This window comes from Triticum aestivum, chromosome 7A, assembly GCF_018294505.1.
Source record: "Triticum aestivum cultivar Chinese Spring chromosome 7A, IWGSC CS RefSeq v2.1, whole genome shotgun sequence".
Lineage (NCBI taxonomy): Eukaryota > Viridiplantae > Streptophyta > Magnoliopsida > Poales > Poaceae > Triticum > Triticum aestivum.
Window position 1 is genome coordinate 702,760,209 of NC_057812.1, and position 9,807 is coordinate 702,770,015.

The 9,807-nt window shown below is 45.6% G+C and overlaps 1 protein-coding gene and 1 pseudogene across 1 annotated transcript; one reads left to right on the top strand and one right to left on the bottom strand.

Annotated features, from left to right (window-relative positions):
• The first annotated feature begins 2,905 nt into the window (after nucleotides 1–2,905).
• Nucleotides 2,906–6,739, top strand: LOC123153780 (two-component response regulator ORR24). Its single transcript, XM_044572729.1, has 6 exons — nucleotides 2,906–3,044; nucleotides 3,148–3,300; nucleotides 5,025–5,363; nucleotides 5,455–5,531; nucleotides 5,862–6,608; nucleotides 6,704–6,739. Exons 1-6 carry the CDS (start codon nucleotides 2,906–2,908, stop codon nucleotides 6,737–6,739), a joined length of 1,491 nt encoding a protein of 496 aa, XP_044428664.1.
• A 1,809-nt stretch (nucleotides 6,740–8,548) lies between these two features.
• On the bottom strand, nucleotides 8,549–9,263 carry LOC123153781 (uncharacterized; annotated as a pseudogene).
• Between the last annotated feature and the right edge of the window lie 544 nt (nucleotides 9,264–9,807).

The following is a 9,807-nucleotide window of genomic DNA, read 5'->3' on the forward strand; positions in this document are numbered from 1 at the left end:
TAATCAAAGATGGGTGACTTTCTTAGCCATGGACAAAGAGTTGTCTTTTGATGAACGTGATCACATCATTAGAGAATGATGTGATTGACTTGACCCATCCGTTAGCTTAGCACTTTCATCGTTTAGTTTACTGCTATTGCTTTCTCCATCACTTATACATGTTCCTATGACTATGAGATTATGCAACTCCCGAATACCAGAGGAAAACTTAGTGTGCTATCAAACATCATGACGTAACTGGGTGACTATAAAGATGCTCTACAGGTGTCTTTGATGGTGCTTGTTGAGTTGTCATAGATCGAGATTAGGATTTGTCACTCTGTTTATCGGAGAGGTATCTCTAGGCCCTCTCGGTAGTGCACATCACTATAAGCCTTGGAAGCAATGTGACTAATGAGTTAGTTACGGGATGTTGCATTACAGAATGAGTAAAGAGGCTTTCCGGTAATGAGATTGAACAAGGTATTGAGATACCGACGATCGAATCTCGGGCAAGTAACATATCGATCACAAAGGGAACAATGTATGTTGTTATGCGGTTTGACCGATAAAGATATTCGTAGAATATGTAGGAACCAATATGAGCATCCAGGTTCCGCTATTGATTATTGACCAGAGATGAGTCTCGGTCATGTCTACATAGTTCTCGAACCCATAGGGTCCGCACGCTTAACATTCGGTGACGATCGGTATTATGAGTTTATGTGTTTTGATGTACCGAAGGTAGTTCAGAGTACCAGATATGATGGCGGACATGAGGAGGAGTCTCAGAATGTTCGATACATAAAGATCAATATATTGGAAGGCTGGCCATGTTTGGACATCGGAATTGTTCCGGATGAGTTAGAGCATTTACCTGAGTATCGGGGGGTTATCGGAACCCCCCGGGGAGTATATGTGCCTTATTGGGCCTTATTGGAAGAGAAGAGAGGGAACGTCAAGGTGGAGGGCGCGCCCCCTAGACCAATACGAATTGGGTGGGCCCCCCTTCCCTCCCTCTCTCTTCCCCTTCCTTCTCTCCTACTCCAACAAGGGAAAGGGGGAATCCTACTCCCACTGGGAATAGGACTCCCCCCTTAGGGCGCGCCATAGAGGGCCGGCCCTCCCCCTCCTCCACTCCTTTATATACGAGGAAGGGGGGCACCCCATAGACACACAAGTTGATCTCTTAGCCTTGCGCGGTGCCCCCCTACACAGATTCCCACCTCGGTCATATCGTTGTAGTGCTTAGGCGAAGCCTTGCGTCGGTAACTTCATCATCACCGCCATCACGCCGTCGTGCTAACGAAGCTCTATCTCAACACTCAGCTGGATCTAGAGTTCGTGGGACGTCACCGAGCTGAACGTGTGCAGATCGCGGAGGTGCCGTATCTTTGGTGCTAGGATCGGTCGAATCGTGAAGACGTACGACTACATCAACCGCGTTGTCATAACGCTTTCGCTTTCGGTCTACGAGGGTACGTGGACAACACTCTCCCCTCTCGTTGATATGCATCACCTAGATGGATCTTGCCTGTGCGTAGGAAATTTTTAAAATTAATGCGTTCCCCAACAGGTGGAGGCTCAGCGCCGGGGGCGTCCCAGTCCTCCCTCTGCCCGATGTCGAACACCCCAGATACTTCCACACCGGGATTGAGCGTGTGCGGGCCTCCCTATCGGAGGAGGAGCGCGCCCTCCCGGAGTACGACACCGGCAACCACGAGGCGCGGGCGGCGTACTTCGAACGCCGGCAGGCGGAGCGTTTCGCCTCCATCAACAACGCGCTGGTGCTCAGGGGGCACAACAACAGCGACGACCACTGCCCGTGGTGGGGCGCCCCCGGCCGCAACCTCCACGCCGTCCTCGAGTACCTCGAGGGTGGCAACTACCCGGCGGCCCCGACCCCCGTCGGAGTGTCGGCCCGTGGGTGCCGTGGCGAATGCTGGGCGGGTCTTCCTCCTCCTCCTCCTCCCGATCCTCCTACCACTCCTCCAGGACGCTGGTGCACGTTAGCGTCAAGCCCGAGAACATGGAAACGCCGCTCGGCCGGCGCACCCGCAGCACCGGCATCGTCATCAACAAGGGCAGCCATGCCTCCTCCTCGGCTCCTCCCCGCCTCGTCAAGCCGAAGATGGAGCCAGGGCTCGCCGCCGTGAAGAGCCAGCACGGTGACGCGCTCGACGACGAGGCGTCCATGAAGTGGACGCGGAAAGTTTGTGTATGTGAGCAACTTCAATTGTACAGTGTTAAAAAATAAATATGAGTTTAGGCCTCACACATTGTCACGTCCCTGCAAAGGTAGGTAAGGATGTGGCCGTTGAGACAATGAACGCGCTCTCCGTTTCGGGTCAATGGAAGCACAAAGACAGTCTGACCATGGCCATGCAGCCTAACAAAGCAGGCGTATCTCCTTTTTGTAATCAAATCATATCTTCGTGCTCCAACATTTGTTAAGAAAAGAACAAAAAAGCAAAAAACAGCAACGTAGCCCGTGGTTTTGCTTTCCTCTCATCGGCGGATGGCACCAAAATACATGCACAAAATTAAGACTGTAGATTCAGAAATTAGTACTGTAGATTCAGAAATTATTGAGTAGAAATTAAGTTGCGCATGAACAGAACGGGGACCACAAGACTTCCACTCCTTTCCTTGACCCCTCTACCCCTATAAAAGGCGCCCTGCATCCTCCAGCCCTTCGCACAAAGCTCCTCTGAAATCCACATTTTGGTTCTGTTCTGCCCTGCGACGAGGAAGACATTGTAGGAGGTGGGAAAGGAGGGATCTAATCTAACAGAGGTTTTGGGTTCTGTTCTTAATAAGATGTCTGTGGGGTTTGTGTTGGTCAGTCCCCTTGTTCCTTAATCAGTGTTTTTCTTGATGTCATTTGCTTTGCCAGGTGGGAAGAAGTTCGGAAAACATGGCCGCGATGGGTGGGGACCAAAGGCAGATGATGGAGGGTGCGGCGGAGGACAAGTTCCCAGACGGGTTACGAGTCCTTGCCGTGGACGACGACTGCGTCTGCCTCAAGGTGCTAGACAACCTCTTGCACGGCTGCAAATACCACCGTGAGTCTCTTGAATCTTGATCCCTCCGCTTCGCCAAAGTCCATTAGAATCGGAGCCTTGTGATCTTTTTGTTTCTCAGCGAATAATGCTTTCTGCGATGCAGCAACGACTGTGACGGATGCCAAGACGGCGCTGAAGATTCTCAGGGCGGGGAAGGAGAAGTTTGATGTGGTCATCACCGACGTGCGCATGCAGGACATGGACAGCTTCAAGCTCCTCGAGCTCATCCGCCTCGAGATGGATCTGCCCGTCATCAGTACACTCACTGCTCAATTCTAAGTCCTAGTTTTATTTTTGTGCGTATGAGCTGACAATTCTCTTTGAGAACGTACTTCTAATGCTGAATCTTGGATATACAGTGAGAGGACATTCATTCCTTTGGGCAGCACGTGAGATCCTATATATTCAACACGATTTTAGGAAACCAAATACGCATGCACGGCACACTCACCTTATTTTTAACTTTGGGGAAATCGAAAGAGTGGGATCCCCTTTCAGCCTGAACCAACCGGATCCCATCTAACCATTCATCTGTCCGATCGGATGGCCCGTGGGCCGGGTAGTAGAGCGGAGGTGAATCGACACATTAGTTAATTAAGAGTAGGCCGGATCGCAGGATCGCTAGTGGTATCGGTTCCTTGCCTGAACCAATGGGTTCCTTGCCTGAACCAGTGGGGGCAGGGGAATGGAAGTGGTAACCTGTGAGTTATGAGAGCCAATGAATTATTGATTTAAATAATTGTGTTAATTGCTTTTAGTATGCTATAGACATGGTGATGTGTACCATATATAATTATAAGTAGGCAACAAGCCCCTATAGGAACCGGTTCTATTTTCGATCAATTGATGTTCCAATTGCATTAAAACATGTCGTCTAGATTCAGTATAAATTTGTTTTAGAACTTCAATACATAGTGCCTGAAGTCTAGGGTTCAAATACCATCCATACAATATATATGGTAATCTAGCTTATTGTGAGTATGTGTCACTCCTATGCAATGTACACCGACTACTCGTATGTGTTCGGTGTGGGTGCATTGATGGACTCAATTTAATTTAACTATTGTAAAAATCTAGTCATAAGAACCAAAACTATAATATATTTATATTTTGTGATATGACCAAATTATATTTAGTTGTTTTCTAAACTAATATAAAATGTCTAGTCCTTGCAATCACACAAAGTATAGAATTGCAGCACCTGTTTGCTAGGGTGGCATGAGTAATACAATTAGGAAACTACGTATGTTGTATTTACGTTATTAAAGGATTACCCATCTATAATCTGCTTGAGATTGTTTGTTAAAAGTACTTACTCCTGAGAATACCATATAAAGGAGTTCCACTTTTAAGCAGATACATTGAGTAGGTTAACCATGTATAATATCTACGATGCTACAGCTTTTTTGACTTTGAACTAGCACACTAATTTGTAGTCACATTATTTTTGGTGGAGATTGAAACCAAAAATACTTATTATCCCAAATTGTAATAAAAATACTTCAGATAATGGCGCTGCTATGTGCATGATTCCTTAACATGCTCAGAACATTGCTGGGGCTGATCACTTTTATCTAGTGCGCTAGAGAAACATGGTAAACCACCCATAATAGTAATTGATCTTCAGGTTCACTAGTACTTAAATGTGATGATAAGATTTACCTAGTTAGAACATGGTGTTATGATGGTTTAGGCATTGTGTCATGGTTATTTTTTTATTGATTATTTATCTTTTATACTATTAATTGAATCTGTGAATATTTTTCCATTTAATCTGCATTGGAAAGCAAATTATATCATTTTCATGATAATTTGAAAATCATGCGTAAAACATGTTTGCTTCCCCACTTGCTCGATGCATTTGGAAAATATTGAATTCTGTTTTCTGTCTATAAGCGCTAGTATAAAATTTTATGTCCAGTTCATAGATTTTTGTGAAGTACTGAACTCCAAAGCTAAGTCAGGTCATATGGCATGCAGTGCTATCTGAAGATTGCGACAAGACGGCTGTGACGAAGGGGATAAATCATGGGGCGTGTGACTATTTAGTGAAGCCAGTGCATACCAACGAGCTAAAAAACATATGGCAGCATGTTGAAAGAAAGAGAAAATCCGAAGCAATAAGGCACATCAGTGGTGATGATGATGACGATCAGAGAGCACAGCTTGGGACTGCTGCCAAGAGCAATGATGGAGCTAATAATGATGAGAACAAAGAGAACACACAGGCATCCACTACCCAGAAGAAGCCAAAAGTGGGATGGACAATTGAGCTGCATACAAAGTTTATGGAAGCTATCAACCAGATCGGCCTTTATAGTAAGACACACATTATGAACTTATTAAATGACAAAACACTTGTTGCTATTTTGCATTTTTCATTAACAATTTTTTGATTACACTACTATAGGGGCTACTCCAAAAAAGATTCTAGAGATGATGAATGTCGATTTCCTCACTAGACAAAATGTATCGAGTCATCTACAGGTTTATTTTCGACCCTCGTTCTTTATTTTTCACATGTTTGTGTTCCATTTATTCATACTCTAACATTTTGTCGTATATAAGCGCGAGCTTTTATTTTTGGGGTAACATATCAGTCAAAGGTTTAGTAATGCACCTAGCATGAAAATGTGTGTAATTGTAATCATGTTTGTCCTTGAAAATGTAAGGCATATCTTATGTAATACATGCCCCATACTTTTTTTAACCCATGCAACACTTCCAGTTAGTTTTGTTCCCACATGTCCACCATTACTATCTCCCATGAGCGTGCATCTCATATACACGTTTATTTTGTCTATATTGTTATTTCAGAAGTATAAATTGTACTTGAAAAGAGTCAACCCAAACCCACTTGGTGATGCATGTGTAAGATGGAACTCTTTCATGAACACTCAGGAGAGTTTTATGCAGAACCATGAACATGAAAGCTGGAGTGTGTCCTCAGGTGGCATCGCCTCCTGGAGTCCCAACCATTACGGTGAAGCGGGTCACTTAGGTCAGCATACAAACACCCAGAGCAGTATGTCCATGGGTTCATTAATCAATGGTGGTAGAATGCCGGTGTATTCGGTTCAACAGACACCCTATATGGGAAGATTTTTTGGCTTCAATGAGCACATAGTTCCATTCATCATACCTGGCAACCCAAGCTCTATATTGATGTTGAATGCAAACGACAGTGTTCCAATGGCACCACCTCAGTTCGTTTACAGCGACCCCATCACTACCTTAGTGGCAGGCTTCGGTGAGCACATGGCGCCATTAAACATAGAAAGCAACATGGGCTCGGTTGGAATGATGTTAAATGGCAGGTCTGCACATGGTACAGGAAGAACTTCAGTGGCAGAGACTGATATGGTTAACTACGGAAGAACTAGTTCTGCACTTTCCAACCATCAAACAGATGGTTTCGTCCCATTGACCCAGATGCATGATGTCGGTGATGCATCTGGAATTCTCCATGTGCAAGAAGGAACAATGGATCAGCAAGCGCTTGGTGGTCAACTGAATGGCATCAATGCCTTGTCATCGGTTGGTATTTCCAACCTTCTCAATGAAGTAAGAACTTTTCTCGTTGACATGTATCTAGTCTGTGCATATGAAATTTTGAACTGAACATGTGTATTTAAATCAAACTATCTTTCTCGCTGTAGGATTTCATTGGAGAAGAGGCTGTCATGGATGGATAATGACACTTATGTTGGTTAACCCAACCTACACGCGAGATTTTTTCGCATGCGCGTTGGGAGCTTTTAATTGGCCATTCCCTTGTTCTTGCACACTGTACCTTGAAACTATCTGAATTATTGTAGTCTAGTTAGAAGTACAGTCGTGTCGGGGCTTCTATTTTACTCTGGCTTTTTGTTAAGTCTGTTGTCTTTTGAGATCAAAACGACGTTCTGTTATGCTATTTCTGATGGAACCATTATTGTTCTATGTATTATCGATGTGATGTTGCATCTTTTCCCGAGAAAACATTTCAAGGTAAAAACATGTGCCCCTGTCTATGACATGGTCTTTAGGACCAATTTATCAGACACACCTTAGGGCGAGTTCATACATTAAATCTATTTATATAAAAAGGTGCTTGATGGGATAACCAAAAAAAGAGAAATATTCTAGAAAAATCCCACAAAAAATAGAAATATTCGACCGTTAATTTAATAGACTAAAATTACACAGCCATTAGATTTGATTTAATTGACTAAAATTATACGGCCATTAGATTTGATTTAAGTGACAAAATTACCCAGCATGCCATTATGATGATGAGATCCTCGTTCACCCCGTGATGTGATCATAGTTAGACTTGATTAGCAAACATGCCCGTGCGTTGCAACGGAGGAGAAAAAAATATCACATAACCATTTAGCCTAATAGTAAGTATGGCTCTTGATAGTTTGAGACTAAATAGAAGGATACCCTTGAAGTGTGGATGATGAGTATGACAATGCTTGCCAAGAAAGCACCCACTCTTCCGTTTTCCGGTTTATCTTCCCTCGTTCATCTTTCTTCATTGTTTGTTCATCCGTTGCAATAGCACAGAATCAATGACCATTTTTTTTGCTGCTCCTGGCTCTATTCTTCCCCTGTTGAATTGTTCTCTTCTCTCCTTGTCTCTTCCCCAGCCGCAACACACTACCAGAGAGTTATAAGATAGCACGTGCACCTTGTACTCAACAAGTGAATCCCAGGATCCAGACCCAAATAGATCTGTCATCTCTCGACCAGCGAACATTAGCCAAATTCATACAATCTATTTTTTATTTTAAAATGTGAGGAGAAAATATAGGACAGAGATATAGCAAGAGAAAAAGCAAGGAGTTTGAATGAAGTGTGGACTCACCTTGCACATATGATTTTTTTTCTCTTGTAGTTACTATGATCTTGCAGTAGTGTTGCCAACTTGCCATGCTCGGTCGGACTCAAAATCACAAAGGAACTAAATCCATGACGATAGGCTTGAGAAGAGCATACGAACTCGATCTAGAGCAGCAACATGTAGGAGGGCTCGTGATATGTCATAGGAAAAAACCAATATTGTTCAAGCTTTGGCACCAAATATCTAAATTGCCCAATGCAATTGAAACCACAATAATGAATAGCATTGTGGAAGAAGTGCATTGTGGCTTACTTGATGTCTCGGCAACCCACGTAAGAAAGGTGCGCCGCGAACCCGTGCATCTAGTGTTGGAGTGCGGGCGCGGCAGGCAAGCGTCCGTCGTCTTGTTACACTATCCACTATTCCGATGGGGATGTCTCATCTGGTCCACCAGAAGAAGGGCTATAACTCCCTGCTCGACCTCCAGAAGTGCAACAACCGCCTCAAGAAGTTGCCGTTACGGCTTCTGGGTTTTGCTGGGTAAAACAATAGTGGTACGGGCTCGAGTTTTTTTATACTCATGGGAGAAGGAGGGGCTACGTCGTGTTTCGAAACACGAACATGGATCCGGAGATACCAACAGAAATTTTCTAACCAACAGATCGATAGCTAGTTTTTAAATGATAGATAGGTGATCTCCAACCTTCTGCTTGGGCTCTAGCTCTCTCAGCTCATCTGTTTCACTCCTCTCTGCAGCTCCTGTAGAGCAAGCAGCTGACGATGATCTCAAGGACGACGCAGGGCATGTGGATGTATTCTGACCGAGAAGGCCTCGCCAGCCTCCCGGCCATCCGGTGCGACACCACCCGGAGGTGAAATAGCGCATCCGCCCCCGCCATGCCCAGGTTGGTAGGCAGTGCCATTGCCAGCATGGTGGGCATGTGACCCCTGATGAGGACACACGCTCTCAGCACCGCGGCGTGCCCGGTGCATCGCTCCTCCATGGCCGCCACCACGACAGCGAGGTTGGAGACGACCGTGGCGACGCGGAGAGCTCTGGTATGAACACGCGGGAGGTGAAGCCAAGGTCTGCAGCGCCGAAGGCCAGGAAGAGCAGCCAGAAGGCGACGTTGGCGGAGAACATGATGTAGGAGCCCAAGAGGAGCGTGGCGACGAGCGCGAGGTACGCGTGCGATGTCGACGCTGGGCGGGAGCAACATACATGCCCGTCGCCGCTCGTGTGGGTATGCACGGAGCACACCGGTGACGCAGGCGTTGGCAAGAAGCAGGAAGGTGAGTGCCAGGGGACACATGGCCAGGGACGTCAACATGGTCTTGGACAACTTGCCGTTGAGCAGCGCGAAGGGGGACGGCGGGAACCACGCCAGCGTTCAACACCCTGCGGATCCATGATGAAACGCCACGTAGCAGCGCCCCCGATGACGGCGACAACGCTGAAACCCCAGCACGTATATAGGATATAGCAACGTATATAGCAACATCGCCAACGACAACGACAACGACGCCACCGCTGCCGCCACGACATGGGACATGAGTACGGCCGCCGAAAACGGATCAGTTTTCTGTCTACTATTTGGTTCAGGCACGCACACATATAAAGGAGAACTCACAACCAAACAGTGTACGTGCAGCCCGGCAACATATGGCAACTGCAGTAGAGTCCAAACGTGGTCTCCCCTCCCCTATTATTATTAGGTAAAGATAAAGATAAAGATTTAAGTGAAAAAATTACCCACCATCCCATTATGATAGATAACGTGGTCTCCCCTCCCCTATTGCCTTTCCCCTTTTGAGATTGATGGGAAAAAGATCAGATCCTAGGTTTAAAAAAAGAAATGATATCGTCCTTCACCGTCGGACATGATCATCGTTTTTTTCCCACACATCAATTGTTCCATCTCATTCCAATCTAGC